We start from the raw sequence: 18124 nt of genomic DNA, 5'->3' as shown, positions 1-18124 counted from the left end.
AAAATACATTTTATTTTTAGAACAGTTTTACATTTATAGAAAAACTACACAGAAAGCATAGTGAGTTCCCATAAACCACCCATGGTTTCCTCTATTATGAACATCTTGCATTAGTGTGGTACATATGTAACCATTAATAAAGCAACATTGATGTATCATTATTAACCAAAATCTATAATGTACATTAGTGGCCACTCTTTGTGTTGTACATTTAACATGTTTCAGCAGAGGTATAATGTCATGTATCCATCATTACAGTATTAGACAGAAGAGTTTCGCTGCCCGAAAGGTCCTCTGTGCTCCACCAACTCTGTTCCTCCCCACCACCATCTCTTGGCAGCCACTCATCTTTTGACTGACTCCGCAGTTTTGCCTTTTCCAGAATGTCATGTAGTTGGAATCATACAGTATGTAGCCTTGTCAGATGGACTTCTTTCACTTAGCAATATGAATGTAAGGTTTCTCTATATCTTTTCATGGTCTGATTGCTCATTTCTTTTTTTTTTAAGACGGAGTCTTGCTCTGTCGCCCAGGCTGAAGTGCAGTGGCATCATCTCAGCTCACTGCAAGCTCCGCCTCCTGGGTTCCCGCCATTCTCCTGCCTCAGCCTCCCAAGTAGCTGGGACTACAGGCGCCCGCTACCATGCCCGGCTAATTTTTTGTATATTTAGTAGAGACGGGGTTTCACCCTATTAGCCAGGACGGTCTCAATCTCCTGACCTCGTGATCCTCCCGCCTCGGCCTCCCAAAGTGCTGGGATTACAGGCATGAGCCACTGTGCCTGGTCGCTCATTTCTTTGTATTACTCAATACTATTCCATTTGATGGATTTACCACAATTTGTTTATCCATTCATCTATTAAAGGACATTTTGGTTGCTTCGAAGTTTTAGGCTGGGCGTGGTGACTCACACCTGTAATCCTAGAACTTTTGGAGGCCAAGGCAGGCAGATTACTGAGGTGGGTGGATTGCTTGAGATCAGCAGTTTGAGACCAGCCTGGCCAACATGGTGAAACCCTGTCTCTACCAAAAAATACAAAAATTAGCCAGGCAAGGTGGTACATGCCTGTAATCCTAGCTATTCAGGAGGCTGAGGTGTGAGGATCACTTAAACCTGGGAGGCAGAGGTTTCAGTGAGCCAAGATCATGCCACTGTATTCCAGTCTGAGTGACAGAGTGAGACCCTGACTCAAAAAAAAAAAAAAAAAAAAAAAAAGTTTTAGATGTTATGCATAAAGCAGCTATAAACATTAATGTGCTGGGTTTTGTGTGGACACAAGTTTACCTAGGAGTGTGATTGCTGGATCAAATGGTAAACATATGTTTAGCTTTGGAGAGGATTATTTCATTCATTCACCCAGTCCAAACAACTTGATGAGGGGTCACTGTGTGCTGGAGATAAATACAGCACAGCCGCTGTTCTTAAGGAGCTGGAGACAGAAAAAAATGCATAAGCAATTAGCTATAATGCCATGCGGTGAGTAAACAACCTTGGTGAGGTTGGCCAAATGCTGTATGGAAGTAGAGAGTATGGAGTGAATAATTCCATACCGTAAGAAAATGTGTTACATAGAAAATAGTGTTTGTTAGTGCCAGACTCAAAGAGGCCTAGAATTTCTTTAGGTTTGTCTTTCTCAAACTATAGGAGGCATTGGAATCACCACGAGGATATGTTAAAACAGCTTACAGGACTCCACCCCAGAGTTTCTGATGTGGTAGGTCTGGGATTGGGCTTGCATCCTCACCAATTTCCAGGTGAAGGTGATGCTATTGGTCCAGGGACTATGTTTTGAAAACTATTATGTTTAGGTGGAAAAAAACAGCGGAGAAAAAGTAATCAAGCACAAAGGAAGACAAGGGCAGAGGTAATAAGTCCCTTGACAAAACATATCCTTAGGACATCACTTCTTATTAAAAGACACCAATCTGGTAGAGATGTGAGCAGCAGTGCTGGGTGCTGCTCTAGTTGTGCTGCAGACTAAAAGAAGGAACAGTACAGTCTCTCCTCTACAAGAGTCTGAAGAAGGTGGTAACATTAGAAATAAGTCCAATAATTGTCAAAAATGAAATATGTAAAAACAGGTCCATGGTAGATAAAGTAATATATTTCAGAGCTAAGACACCCATTTATGTTATAAACAGTCTTTGATACTTCGCATTGCTTGAGCGGTAGTTTTTCAACAGCCTGGACTATGTGAATGACATCAAAAACGTCATGAGATTCTGAAGCAAAAAGTTCACAAAGAACATCTTCCATCTATTTTCTTCTATTCTCCCTCCCACACTCCTTTTCTTCCCACCTTGCCCTTTCCTTCTACATGGACTAAGTACACACTGCTCATAAGGATACAGTGCTAGAAACAGGGAAATGGAAAGTAAATAAAACAGTCTACAACTGAAAAGATACACAAACCTGAGAAGAAAAAGAGAAGACTTCATACTTTCTCCATGCATAGCAGATCTATAGAGTAGTGCATTTATAAGACCTGACATATTTACTTCAGAAAGTTTGGAGGATTTAATTGAAGTGAAACCTTGCATATCTTCAAAATCCGTAGAAGGCTCTGTTCTGCCTTGTTCAACAAAGTAGAACTTTCAGCATGCAAATAATGTGTTTCTGTCCATTTTGCCTCTTGAAGTTCATTCAAAGCCTGATTGTGTCCCTCAGGGTAAGTTATGGTCATTTTCAGGATTATCTAAAATATTAGACCATACACAGTTCATTTATTAACTCAACACATTTACTAAACAGTTTCTCTGTGTGATTCATGGAGCAATCTACAGATGGTTGAACACATGAGTCTGAAATTTTGAGGAGAGGCCAGAGATTAAAAGACAAGTTTAGCTATGATCATATAAATATTCTTCAGAACCCCTGATTTTAATAACATTTTATGGGTAGAGAGTGGGAAGGTACAAAGAGAAGAGGCTTAGCATAAAGCTTTAAGTAGTTCCAGAAGTACAGGCTGAGATGAACACAGTAGCAAATGGAAGAGAAGTAGCCCAACTGAAGAAGAAAACCCAGAGAAAAGAGCATGAAAAAAGACAAAGACAGAGTTTCAAAGGTGGTCAAGTAGGGTGAAGTCTACAAAAAGCTCTTTGCTGCTTCGGGGATGTTGCCATTGTTCAGAGCAGATTCCGTGGGGTGGGGTGATAACCAGATTAGGGTATGTGGAGGAGGGAATGGTGGATAAGAGTTGGAGATGGGGTACAGCCAACTCTTGAGCTGCCTTGCTATGCAGAGGAGGAGGAAGAGATGCACTTTTAGTTCGTTTTGTTTGTTTCATTGTTTTTTTCTTTGAAGGAGGGATCTGAGTACCATTTAAATGCTTATGGAAAGATAAAATAGAGGAGGAGTGGCTGAAGACAGAGGAAAGCAAAGCAAAAAGATAGTGTAGGGTTAATGAGAGGGTATAAGGTGGGGAATTCAGGGACCAGGAAGATGCACTAGGCTTAGGAGACAGGATGATCACATTTAAAAATAGCTTAAAAAAACGGGAGGTGGAGAGGCAGGCTACAGCTGCAGAAAATTTGGTTACTATAATTAAGGCATATATGCAAAAACATCTAACCTAGTATCTGGCTCATAGAAGAGACACTTAAAAATGCTTGACATCATGATGATGTTATTGAAGACACCTCCTCTTAGATTCTTTCAAGTTAGACTGTCCTCTTACATATGACCTGGTTCTTATTTTTAAATGGCTTTTAGAAATATAAGTTACCTTTTTTAAAAGAGTAATACATAGGTCAGGAGATAGTTAACTCTAGGTTTGGACCAAGCCCTTGCATTCATTTTTTACCAAAGGTATCATTCTGAGGGGCCAATTCATTCCTCTCCTTTAGAAAGGATATTTTTGATATTTTCAAGTGTGAAAAAAAATTTCCAAGTATCATCGGTAAGGAAATCTCTGAATCATGTTAAAATGATACAAAACATTTGTTTATTTATAAGGAGATAAGGCATTTCATTTTACCATCTTTTTTTTTTTAGGGAATCTTTTTTTTTTTTTTTTTTTTTTGAGACGGAGTCTTGCTCTGTCGCCTGGGCTGGAGTGCAGTGGCCGGATCTCAGCTCACTGCAAGCTCCGCCTCCCGGGTTTACGCCATTCTCCTGCCTCAGCCTCCTGAATAGCTGGGACTACAGGCGCCAGCCACCTCGCCCGGCTAGCTTTTTGTACTTTTTAGTAGAGACGGGGTTTCACCGTGTTAGCCAGGATGGTCTCGAACTCCTGACCTCGTGATCCGCCCGTCTCGGCCTCCCAAAGTGCTGGGATTACAGGCTTGAGCCACCGCGCCCGGCCTCATTTTACCATCTTTAAGAGGAAAAGTCACAGTGGTGTAAGAACAAAAGCAAAATAAAAACATGAAAGTAATTTTTTATTTATCACAGCATCTGAGAGCTACAAGGGCCTTTTGTGGGTCAGTGCTCTGGCTTAAGCATGTCTGTTCTGAAATATCTAAGACAAGTTGCTGTATGAAAATACTTCTAAGAACAATACGTAGTTTCTTTCTCTTTTCTCATTGTGAAGATAATGTTGAAATAATGAAATTAAGCTTGCTTATTATGTTCTCTTTTAGGAAAAGAATTAGAACTGATCAGTTACACTTTAACTCCTCCCTTCCCAAATTTTTAACAGTTTCTTAGACCTTCTTCCTCTTAGACAATCTGAAAATTTGGTACTATATTTTATTAAAGCATGCTCTCAAAAAATAGGAAAGGTTTTGGCTGCTTTGTGGTAACAACGATTTTTGCCAATTTAACAGTACCTGAAACAACTCAATTACAATTAAGAAATGAATGTAATGATATGAAGTATAATCACATTATGCAAAGCAATTAGGGAATTAGAAATTTGGTATTATGACCCTGATATAAAATGGCTGGCATTTCATTAGATCTTCAAAATACAATTTCAATTGGGAATAATTTTTACTCTTTAAGTGCCTCAAGTCTCGTGCTACTAATTATATACATTACATTATATATATGTATTTTTTTAAGTTGGTAAATTAGGATCCAAAAATCTTCTCTAAGAAATACATGATGACACATGTTCAAAATAAAGCACAGATGAAGACAATGTAAACTAGATAAATCAAAAAAAAACATATAAACACTAAAATTATATATAATTGTACCATAAAAAATGAACTGAGATGACAAAGTTTTTCTCTTATTCCCTGAGAATAAAATCACAGAGAGAAGATTCCACCTAAGCTTTAGGAGGTAAAGAATAGAAATAAGAAGAACTAGATCTTTTATGTGTATCTTTTATGGGCAAAGTGCATAATGAACAGGCAACTCTACAATGGAAAGCATTATTTTTTTATTTCCTAGAAGAATAAACTTTAGCTCAGAAAGATTTAAAGACTTGTCCCAAGTCACATACCCAGTAAGTGGCAGAGCAAAATAATTCAACAGAAGGGTTTCTAAATTATTACTATTATTGTCTCGAAGTCTATGATTGTTAAACTACATCCTCTGAGCTCTAGGATGAAAAGTTTGAAGGTTCTCGATTTTGCTGGAGGGAATCAAAAACATGTAAAAGATTTTGACTTAGAGACAGAGCACTCGGATCAGTTCTACATTTGTGTCAAGACAATAATTAGCAAGATCTGATTGTATCTTATGGTTGTTGGAAGAAAAATCACTAAGCAGGAACAGTGCCAATCTTATGAGATGAAATATCTTCTTGGTACTAAAGAAAGGTCTGCAGACCCATTTAAAAATCAACAGTGGGTAAAGTAGCAACCCCTTGGCAAAGACCAAGATCTAGCAATGTTTCCGCATCCATTTGAAGCCCTGACCCTCATACAAAATATTTGTACCACACCCCTGTATAAATGGATGAGATTTCTCCAAACCAAAGGTGATCATCCTAGAGATGAGAATGCTCCAAGGATCTTCCTACCTTCTCCATGACTAAGAATCTCAACACTCCCAGAAATTCCTTGGCAGCCCAGTTTTGGGGGATGGTACACTCTAAAGAAATGAAAGCCATAAATTGTAATGTGAATAGAAGAATGGGATGTGGGAGCTGATGGAAGGCACTGGACTTCCTGGGAGTGTGAGTAAGACCAGTCAAAGGAAGAGGAGAAAAGGACGATGAATAAGTACAAAACAAACTCCTTATTCTTCAGATTTGCTTGATTTAGGAAAATGGGGCATTTAGGGCCTTGTCAATAATTTGAAATATCACAATACTGAGTTCAGAATGGAGCTTCCTAAGTAATAACTATTATTATTATTAATGTCAATGCTATTATACATTTCAATATCTGTCAGTTCTTATACATTTATGTTTTAATTACCTTGTGATGATCTGTCTGCAGTTAAAGCAAACATTGTGAATTGCCCTGATTAAAAACAAATTTTTTTTTTGTTTTCTCAAGGAAATTCTGGACCAAAAGGCCAGAAAGGGGAAAAGGGGAGTGGAAACACACTAAGTAAGTACATAGTATTTTGTTTTCTGTGTGAATTCTTGTAATAAGTAAGTCTGTGATACTAGAGATCTGGGCTTGAGGCAAATGTTGAGAACTTCAGCACAGATCCATTGAGACTGTATGGAAGCCAAACATAATTTTCTACAAATAAGCATGCTAATTGGGGTAAAACAAATATATTCTATTATACAACTCTTTCAATCTCATTATCCGTTTGTCTTGTTTTTCTGATGAACACTATTTTCTAAATATTCCACATAGAAAATTGTTCAATTTTCAAGTCAATTTCTATCCACTGAGGGAAAATCAAGCTTATGAGTAGAAACAATTACAACCTCCTTCGTTACTAAATGAACCCTTAAATATAAGATTTTGGACAGTTTTAAGAACCCTGAAAAATTACCACTCTGAGGCTGGGGCTTTTTGTTTTGTTTATTTTACTAAAAACTTGAAATGTGGTATTCCATGTTCTAAGCCTTTAAACCTGCAACAGAATAGATTTCACAAGAATATTTGTCAATCTAATGCTGACCTCATGTTACAATATAAACAATCTGCTAATTGGACCTTAAAAACTGAGTATTAGATGAGATGTCTTCTATCTGCCATGCTGTAAGTCAATTGTTGTGTCTTGGCTCAATGTATACTGATATGATGAAAGGATTATGAAGGGGAATGTGGAACGCCCACTTAACTTCTCAGAATCAAAAGGCTTCCTGTTCTGTATTCCCAGTAGGAACTACATATGATGGGTGTGTGTCTATGTGTTCATGGATAGCTGATAGAAACAGAGTGATCATATTTAATCATCAGGGGTCTGTTTTAGACAGATAATGGCAAATCCTTTTATGTACCAAAATCTAGCAGTTTTTGGTTGTAATCATTATCTAGAAATATACAGTACCCATTTCTCTGTCTTACAAAACCTGATTATTTTAACCTAGTACTGTGTAGGTATGCCATATTTAGGCAAAGTAGGGCATGCTCGTGATTACCAGCCATTAGAGTAGTCATTAGTGTAATTATGATGCTTTCAAAGTATAACAGAGATTTCTTCTGAGTACTTTAGTGTTACTTAATGAGCATTATTGTTATTATTATATTAAAACAAAGAAACATTAGTCTGTCTTTTCTCCATTGTATCCATTTGTTCTTTAAAGTGGTCACTTTTGCCTGCTATATACTTTTTTGTTTGGTGTTTTTTGTTTGTTTGTTTGTTTGGAGATGGAGTCTCACTCTGTCACCAGGCTGGAGTGCAGTGGTGCTATCTTGGCTCACTGCAACCTCCACCTCCTGGGTTCAAATGATTCTTCTCCTGCCTCAGCCTCCTGAGTAGCTGGGACTACAGGTGTGCACCACTACGCGCAGCTAATTCTTGTATTTTTAGTAGAGATGGGGTTTCACCATGTTGGCCAGGCTAGTCTCGATCTCCTGACCCTGTGATCTGCCCACCTCGGCCTCCCGCAGTGCTGGGATTACAGGCATGAGCTACTGTGCCCAGCCCACCTGCTGTATATGTTTTACTCGACTTACTTCTTTCTTTCTCCTCTTTACTCCATTTGTTTTCAGCTAAGCTCCTCTTAAAAAGTTCTCCTTCTTATCCTTATGTTTATCTTTATCTCTGCCTTTATTTTATCTTTTGTTTTTCTTTATCTCCTTTTCCTGAGGCTTTCTCTGAGCTTCTTAACATTGACTTTAGTCAAGATTTGCAAATAAGAAGCCATTTTTTTAATTTTTAGTCTGCAAACAGCACCCCACTCTCTTCTATCACCTAAGGTTATCAAATGCTTTGAACATTCTCTTCAGATATGTTCAGAAATGTTTTCAGTTACAGATATTTTAATGGCTATTTTGGAGTTTATGTACATACTTTCTTTGAGGAAGCAGTAAGAGTGATGTTTGTAGACAGCCTCTGAATTCTCCACCAGGCCCTCCCTCCTCATATAGAGTATATAACAACTGCATAATGCTCAAAAAAGAATGATACACATAAACATCTAATGTGGTATATTCTGCTTTTTGCTGATGTTAATATGTCAGTCATCTGTCCATATCATTATATATGGCTCTACGTCTTTTCTCTCAATGGCTACACATTATTCTATTACTCAGCTATATCATAATGACCATAATATAGCCATTCACCGCTCTCGTCCTGAACACTAAATGATTTTTGTTTGCTTTGGTCAGTCTTTAATAAACAATGCTATATTCAACACTCCAATATATAATATTGTGGGAATACTTTTTAATAGGGAATTTGCTAGAAGTAGAATCAATTGTTCAAAGGTTATGTACATTTTGCCATTTGATGAATTCTTGTAAATGGCTGCTAAAAGCTTGTACCAACTTATTCTGTATGAAAGTATCTGATTCCCCACATCTTTAGTTAATTCTGGTAGGTGAAAATGTATATTGAGTTTTTTAATATGCATTTTTTAAATTTTTTCAGGCTTTCTTTAAATATGATTAAAAATAATAATTAATTTCCTCTTTTATACATGTGTCAGGACCAGTACAACTCACTGATCACATTGAGGGCGGGGCCCTTTTAAGATCAGGTGGGTTGGGCGGGACATCCTCTGCTACCATCTCATTAAAAGGCCCTTCACCTCTGGACAAGTCATCTGCACAACTGACTTCCAAGATCCTTTTGTGACTCCTCCAAATGACCTTGGTTCCCGTGTTGTACCTGACTTCCACATGGCCTCCTCTCCTGCTCCCTGGTGCTGTTTGGGTCTCTGCTCCCACGCTCATACCTCTACTTACTCCAGTTATGCCACCATCACTCCTCTCCCCTATCACCCCCAGCCTAGACACCTCTCATGCATGGACTGGAGGGCTGCTCTAACCAGTCCTCAGTTCTCTGTCACCCGTTCACCTTGAGTCTTGAACCCAATTTAGTTTATTGAGTTGTAGGAGAACTGCTGTGTTCTCACCCTAACTTGGAAGAGTGATGTTTCAGTCAAGCAAAATGATTCCTACCATACCATGTAACACTTATGTGAGGCTCTGTCCTAAATATCTCAATTACCAATATGTAGTTTGGTAGTATTTCTCATCATGCTTTGCTCATGTGCAATGAGACTACAACTAGGGTGTGAATTTTAAGTGAATCCTATCTAAAACTCATACAATGATAGGAAGACTCCATTGGTTTTTCATTTGATTTTTACTGAGGACTCAGCTCAATCTTAAATGAATACTGGTCTTTTTCCAACGCATTTTTGATCCAAGTAAAGCCTGTGAGTCAAGGGCTTTTTTTTTTTTTTTTTTTTTTTTTTTTCTTTTTTTAAGAGATAGAGTCTCACTGTTGCACAGTCTGGAGTACACCCATTCACCTAGAGTCTAGAACCCAATTTAATTTATTGGGTTCTAGGAGAACTGTCAGGGGTACTGATAATATGCAAGTTCTTTCTATTCAAACATTATTCTCAACCAGAGATAGGGATGTCAGAAGAAAATCCATTCATTCACTCATTGATTCATTAATTCAAATGTCCATTGTGTACCTCCATGAGCTGGACATAACAGCTAATAAGAGAGATACTGTCTCCAGTTTTACAGAGCTAACTGTCCCTGAGAGATGTAGACAAATGAACAAGCAATTATAATACATCCAAGCTATACTGGGGGAAGAATAGGGCTGGATAGGTATGCAGAGGAGATAAAAAGTTTTTAATTCCTTAGAATATTTTTTAAAAATTGATTCTGAGTTTACCTTCTCATCTTCTTATTTTCCAAATTACAGTGTGTGTGTGTATATATACATATAAATAAAACTTTTCTTATATTACTTGGTCATTTCAAACAAAAACATTTTGATCATGAAAAAGAATACCAATATTCTTTTGTTGTAAAAAGCTCTTATGGGATTCCATGTTATATTTTTGGTTTCTCTCTACTGATCAACAGACCACATTTTCACAGCTCTTCTTTCCTTTAAGGCCCAAGATTCATACAATTAAGATGCTAGTAGAACTCTAGATAGTATGCCTATGTGTATCTCAGCATTTTGATTTCCACCTTTGTGTAATGAACATGTTAACACCTACCTCACAGGGTTGTTGTGAGGATCAAGTAAGATACTGTGTGTGTGAAGATGCTCTATGAAATCATAAAGTGCTTTAAAGATGTAAGGTATGCTTCGCAGTGATCTCTCTGAACTGGAATAGCTTTTCCTCATTGGTATAATGCAGACATTTTTAATTTGTAATCAGAATAGGAGTGAAACCAAAATGAAAATGCAAGAAGCTGAATAAATGTCACTGGCAAAAAGAGAGATGCTGTAGAAAAAGAGAAGATTTTATATTAGATAGAGCAACGCAAGTGTGACCAGATCGCAAATCAATGAGTTTGTCTGAGTCGAGCAGAAGAGCATTAGTTATAAATAAGCGACTAAACAGAGTACACGCCAGAGGCCAGAAGCTGTCACCAGAGGTCAGAACAAAATGTCAGGCTAATAAAACAAGAGTCCATGCTCTGAAGGACAAAGCATGGGCCCAAGACACTGCTGATGAGAAAATTCCGAGAAAGGTTGAAACAAGTTAGTTGTCAATGGTACTCTGGTTTTATGCCTACATGACATTAAAATCTCCAGAAGTAAAAGGGAGAGAAGAATTAGCCGCTTGTTCAGATACTCCCGAATATTAGCAGGCTAGCAGCATTGAATAACCAGTTTACACAAACATCTAGAGATAAGTTGTATCTCTTTTTCCTTGGTTTAATTTGGTGAGACCTCCTGTCCCATTCTGCACTAGAAGTCAGGTAGAGTGTGAGCAGCTTTCTTCAGCAGACCTTGGTCCACATCAGGCACAGGATGGCCTCAGTCCCAGAGATGCTGGGAGACAATTCCAGGGATTCAGTTAAAAAGTCATCTGGCATCCTAGACTAAAGATAGATTTTTCAGTGTGAAAAAGTAATCCAAACTTTTCAAATTAGGGAAGAAATGCTTCTCTTCTCTCTTTAGACAAAAAAAAAAAAAAAAAAAAAAAAAAAATGGATCCTGAATGCCCTGTTCAAATTATTGGCACAAATGGCACAAATTTTATCAACTTTAAAAATGTATAATGAAGAGAAAAGAAGCCTGCAATAAGCTCTAATGCTAGTCATAGTGAATTGTCTGCTGTGTTCTCACCTTAACTTGGAAGAGTGATGTTTTAGTCAAGCAGAATGATTCCTACCATAAAACATAACACTTGTGTGAGGCTCTGTCCTAAGTATCTCAATTACCAGTATGTGGTTTGGTAGTATTTCTCATCATTCTTTGCTCATGTGCAATGAGACTACAACTAGGATGTGAATTTTGAGTATCCTATCTAAAACTCAAGCAATGATAGGACAAAATCCATTGGTTTTTCATTTGATTTTTACTGAGGACTCAGCTCAATCTTAAATGAACACTAGTCTTTTTACAAAGCATTTTTGATCAAAGTAAAGCCTGTGAGGCAAGGGCTTTTTTTTTTTTTTTTTTTTCCTTTATCTTTTTTTAAGAGATAGAGTCTTGCTCTGTTGCACAGGCTGGACTACAGTGGCACCTCCATAGCTCACTGCAGCTTTGAGCTCCTGGGCTTAAATGATCCTCCCACCTCTGCCTCCTGAGTAACTAGGACTTCAGGCACACACCACTATGCTTGGCTATTTAAAAAAGAAAAAAAAAGAGATGGGATCTCACTGTATTGCCAAGGCTGATCTCAAACTATTGGCCTCAAGCGATCCTCCTGCCTCAACCTCCCAAAATCTTGGGATTATAGGTGTGAGCCACCACACCCAACCCAACAGGGTTTTTGGTGCATTATACATTAATCCTCAGAAGAGTGTTTGGGTGAAGGACTATTATCCCAATTTCTAGAATTATAAGCTGAGTCTTACTGCTAATTAGTGGAAGAACAGAAACTCAAAGCCAGGTCTTTACATCTCCAAAGTCCTTATGACTCCATTCAGTATTCCCACACTAGTGTTATGTATTTTTATATATAAATGTCACAGATATGTCATGTGGAGAGTGTGCAAAGAGAAAGAGAGAAAGAGATAGGTAGAGAGAGAGAAAGGCAGAAAAGGAAGAAATTTGTAATGAGCGGTTTGGTTTTCTAGAAAGGGCCTAGTCATTTGAAGAGCTAAAGAGATAAAAATTCTTACAGCAGATCAAATTCCAAATAAGTATTCTCAATTATTCTTTGTTTATGTTTCCACCTTTATAACTACTCCAGCTATTGCCTCTAGTCTCCCTCCTAAGGATATTACTCAGAAACATAGTCTTCCCGGAAAGCTCACAAAGCTTCCATTATCACTAATGAGAGCTACTTATGTGCACCTGGGGAAGAGCTACCTGTTAATATTCTATCTTTATTTTGGTAACAGGCTCAGCCTTAACATTTTTCACTATTATTTGGCCTCTACAATGTCTCTCTTTTCTATTGTGTGTTTTTTTTTAACTCCAAAATGTACTTTCTTAGTAGCACTAGTTATGAGTTAGCAGAACTGAGTGTACCTGAGTAGGGATGGTTCCAGGTTTCTTAGGTAAATGCTGCTCATCCTTTACAGTTACATGGTGTTTCTGTGGATTCACAAATGAGCATTGGCTCACACCTGTAATCCCAGTGCTTTGGGAGGCCAAGGTGGGCAGATCACAAGGTCAAGAGATTGAGACCATCCTGGCCAACATGGTGAAACCCTGTCTCTGCTAAAAATACAAAAATTAGCTGGGTGTGGTGGTGCATGCCTGTAGTCCCAAATACTTGGGAGGCTGAGGCAGGAGAATCGTTTGAACCTGGGAGGCAGAGGTTGTGGGGACCCGAGATCATGCCACTGTACTCCAGCCTGGAGACAGAGCAAGACTCCTTCTCAAAAGAAAAAAAAAAATGCAGCATTCCATTAACAATAGATGTGTTCCTTAATAGAGTGTATAGCTAATACAGGTATACTGTGGACATATTGTAGGTTTAGTTCCAGACCATGGCAAAAAAAAAAAAAGAAAAAAAAAGCAGTTATCACAATGAAACATGCCAGACAATTTTTTTGGTTTCCCAGTGCATACAGTAGTTATATTTACAGTACACTGGAGTCTATTAAGAGTGGCATAGCATTATGTCTTTAAAATAATGTACATTCTTTAATTTTAAAATACTTTGTTGCTAAAAAATGCTAACAATCATTTGAACCTTCCAGAAGTCGTAATCTTTTCCTGGTACAGGCTCTTGCCTCAATGTTGATGGCTGCTGACTGATCAGCGTGACAGTGGCTGAAGATTGGGGTGACTGTGGCAATTTCTTAAGATAACAATGAAATATGCCACATTGATTGAGCCTTCTGTTCATGAGAGATGTCTCTGCTGCATGCAATGGATGCTATTTGATAGCATTTACCCACTTTAGAACTTCTTTCAAAATTAAAATCAGTCCTCTCATACTCTGCTGCTGCTTTAGCAACTAAATTTATATCATATTCTAAATCCTTTGTTTTCATCTCAACAGTGTTCACAGCATCTTCCCCTCAGGAGTAGGTTTTATCTCAAGAAACCACTTTCTTTGCTCATCCATAAGAAGCAACCCCTAATCGGTTCAAGTTTTATCGATTGCAGCAATTCAGCCACATCCTCAGGCTCCACTTCTAATTCTAGTTCTCTGCTTCTCTTATTATTTATACCACATTTGTAGGGACTTTCTCCATTAAAGTCTTGAACCCCTCACAGTCATTCATGAGGGTTGGAATCAACTTCTTCCAAATTCCAGTTAACCTCAATACTTTGACCTTCTCCCATGAATTATAAATTCTTTTAATGCCATGTAGGATTGTGAAACCTTTCCAAAAAGTTTTCAATTCACTTTGCTCAGACACATCAGAGGAATCACTCTGTATGGCAGTTATAGCCTTACAAGATGTATTTCTTAAATAATAAGACTTGAAAGTAAAAATTAATCCTTGATCCATGGTCTGTACAATGGATACTGTGTTAGCAGGCATGAAAACAACACCAGTCTTTTAGTCCATCTCCATCAGAGCTCTTGGATGAGCAGGTGCACTGTCAATAAGCAGCAATATTTTAAAAGGATTTTTTTTTTTTTTTCTGAGCAATAAGTCTCAACAGTGAGGTTAAAATATTCATGCTGTCAACAGACATGCTGTCACCCAGGCCTCATTGTCCTATTTCTAGAGCACAGGGAGAGGATATTTAGCTTACCTCTTAAGGGCCCTAAACTTTTCAGAGTAGTAAATGAGCATTTCCTTCAACTTAAAGTCACCAGCTGCCTTAGCTCCTAACAAGGGAATTAGCCTATACTTTAAAGCTTTGAAGTCAAGCATGAACTTCTCCTCTCTAAGTATGAAAGTTATTGATGGCATCTTTTTCAACACAAGCTGTTTCATCTACATTGAAAATCTGTTGTTTAGTGTAGTCACCTTCACCAATTTTCCTAACTAGATCTTCTGGACAATTTTCTGAAGCTTCTATATCCACATTTGCTAATTCACTTTGTACTTTTATGTTACGGAGATGACTTCTTTCCTTAAACCTTATGAATCAACCTTTGCTAGCTTCTAACGTTTCTCCTGAAGTTTCATTACCTTTCTCAGCCTCCACAGAGTTGAAGAGAGGTAGAGCCTTGCTCTGGACTTAGATTTGTCTTAAGTGAATATCATGGTTGTTTTGATCATATATGAAGGCCACTAACTAACTAAAACTTTATATCGGCAATAAGGTGGTTTGTTTTCTTATTATTTTTGTGTTCACTGGAGTGGCACTTTTATTTGCTTTCAAGAACTTTTTCTCACATTTACAACTTAGATATCTTTCATCCTTTCAGCCTATCTTGACTTTCAACATGCCTTTCTTGCTAAGCTTAATCATATATAGCTTTTGGTTTAAATGAGCGATATGCAACTCTTCCTTTCACTGGAACATTTAGAGACCATTGTTAGGTTACTGTTTTTCTACTTTCAATATTGTTGTGTCTCAGGGAATAGGGATGCCTGAGGAGAGAAAGAGAGACAGAAGGGGGAACAGCCAGTTGGTGGAGCAGTCAGAATACCCACAACATGTATCGACTAAGTTTGCCATCTTTTATGGACATGGTTTGTGGTTCCCCAAACTAATCACAATAGTAATCTCCAAGATCACTGATTGCCATAACAAATTCAAGGGGTCTTCAAAAGAATCATGGAAAATATGTACTATGAGAACACTATACGTGGATTTCAAAACTTTTGCACTAAAACAAGCTAGCTTATTATAACATGTCTGAATAGAATCTAATTTGATGCACAAAGAACAATGAGGTATCTGTTTAAAAAGAGCCCCTATCAGAGATACATAAATATTGCTAAAATGGAACCAAGAACACACATAAAATTTGTGATGAAACTTGTTTGGAAGAATGGTGAAATCATTGATACTTTATGAAAAGTTTATAGGCACAGTGTCCCAAAGGAATCAGCAGTTTAGCAAAAAACAGAACTCAGTTTTACAAAGGGATAAGAACATGTTGAAGATGAAGCCTGCAGTAGCTGACTAGCCACATCAATTTATAAGGAAAAAAAAATTCATCTTGTTTGTGCCTTAATTGAAAAGAACTGAGACAGCAGAACAACAGTCAACACCTCAGACATCCTAACTCGTTTGGCTTGCACAACTGTGACTTAGAAATGTAGGTTGAGTAAAGTTTTTTCTAGATGGGTGCCAAAACTGTTGTGTCCAGATCAGCTGTAGACAAGAGCAGAGCTTTCAATGGAAATTTTAAATAAGTGGGGTCACGATCCTGAGGCATTTATTTGAAGAATTACAGGAGAAGGTAAAACATGGATTTACCAGTATAATCCTGAAGACAATGCATAATCAAAGCAATGGCTACCAAGAAGTGGAAGTGTTACAGTCAAAGCAAAAGCGGACCAGTCAAGAACAAAGGTTCTCACAACAGTTTTTGAGGATGCTCAAGTGATTTTTCTTGTTGACTTCCTGGAGGGCCAAAGAATGATAACCTAGGCTTACTATGAGAGTATTTTGAGAAAGTTGTCCGAAGTTTTAACAGCAAACTCACAGGAAAGCTGCTCCAGAGAGTCTCCATCATGGCAGTGTTCTTGGCTCATTGCTCTCATCAAACTAGGACAATTTTTGGGAGAGTTTCAATGGAAAATCATTGGATATCTATCTTACAATCTTCATTTGGCTGCTTCTGACATCTTTTTGCTTCCCACTCTCAAAATATTTTTAAAGGACACTGATTTTTCTTCTTTTAATAATGAGAAGATGACAGCATTGATATAGTTAAATTCCTAAGATCCTCAGGTCTTTAGGGATGGACTAAATGGCTAGTATCATCACCTATAAAAGTGTCTTGAACTTGATGGAGCTTATGTTGAGAAATAAAGTTTATCTTTTGTGTTTTTTACTTTTTAATTGCATTTTTCTACAAACTTTGTTTTAATCTCCCCATATTTTACTAATAATGAAAAAGTTTGCAAATCAATAAATGTGATTCACCACATAGAACTAAAAACAAAAACTACATGATGATCTCAATAGATACAGCAAATGCTTCTGATAAAATTCAACACTTCTTCATGTTAGAAACTCTCAATACACTAGGTATTGAAGGAACATATCTCAAAATAATAAGAGCCATCTATGAAAAACCCACAGGCGACATCATATTAAATGGGCAAAAGCTGGAAACATTCCCCTTGAAAACCAACACAAGATAATGATGCCCTCTCCACTACTGCTGTTTAGCATGGTATTGGAAGTCCTGGCCAGAGCAGTCAGGCAAGATAAAGAAATATAGTGCATCTACTTTGGGAGGCTGCGGTGGGAAGATTATCTAGGGTGAGGAGTTCCAGACCAGCCTGGCCAAATGCCAAACCCCGTCTTTACTAAAAATACGAAAATTAGCCGGTGTAGTGGTGGGTGCCTGTAGTCCTAGCTACCTGAGAGGCTGAGGCAGGAGAATCACTTGAACCTGGGAGGCAGGGGTTCCAGTGAGTCAAGATCATGGCACTGCACTCCAGCCTGGGTGACAGAGTGAGACTCTATCAAAAACACAAACAAACAATAAAACCACAACAAGACAAAACAACAACAAAACACAATGAAAATAAAAGAAATACACGGCATCCAAATAGGAAGAGAAAAAGTCAGACTCTGCTTGCAGACAACATGATTCTATATCCCAATAGTCTTGACCCAAAAGCTCTTTCAGCTGATAAACAACTTCAACAAAGTTTCAGGATACAAAATCAGCGTACAAAAATCACTAGAATTTCTGTGTACCAACAACAGTCAACCTGAGAGCCAAATCAGGAATGCAATCCCATTCACAATTGCCACAAAAAGAATAAAATTCCTAGGAATACAGCTAAAAAGGGAAGTGAAGGACTTTTCAAGGAGAACTACAAACCACTGCTCAAAGAAATCCTAGATGACACAAACAAATAGAAAAACATTCCATGTTCATGGATAGGAAGAATCAGTATCATCAAAATGGCCGCACCGCCCAAAGCAATGTATACCTTCAGTGCTGTTCCTCTTAAACGATCAATGACATTCTTCACATAATTAGAAAAAAAAAAACTATTTTAAACTGTATATGGAACCAAACAAGAGCCAAATAGCCAAGCCAATTTTAGGAAAAAGAACAAAGCTGGAGATGTCATGGTACCTGACTTCGAACTATACTACAAGGGTACA

General features: G+C 37.9%; 1 protein-coding gene across 3 annotated transcripts in view; it reads left to right on the top strand.

Annotated features, from left to right (window-relative positions):
* Window positions 1-18124, top strand: part of MSR1 (macrophage scavenger receptor 1) — an 87448-nt gene that overhangs the window by 43757 nt on the left and 25567 nt on the right. For 2 of the 3 annotated variants that reach the window (XM_010358157.2, XM_030937407.1), the window contains one exon: window positions 6397-6450. In XM_010358157.2, coding sequence (XP_010356459.1) covers window positions 6397-6450 — 54 coding nt within the window. Of the gene's footprint in view, window positions 1-6396; window positions 6451-8957; window positions 10587-18124 lie in introns of those variants that run through there. The other variant, XM_010358158.2, reaches the window with a different exon arrangement.

The sequence above is a fragment of the Rhinopithecus roxellana genome, chromosome 9, assembly GCF_007565055.1.
Source record: "Rhinopithecus roxellana isolate Shanxi Qingling chromosome 9, ASM756505v1, whole genome shotgun sequence".
Taxonomy (NCBI): domain Eukaryota; kingdom Metazoa; phylum Chordata; class Mammalia; order Primates; family Cercopithecidae; genus Rhinopithecus; species Rhinopithecus roxellana.
The sequence above is the reverse complement of the archived record's forward strand: the minus strand, read 5'-3'. Positions and strand labels throughout refer to the sequence as shown.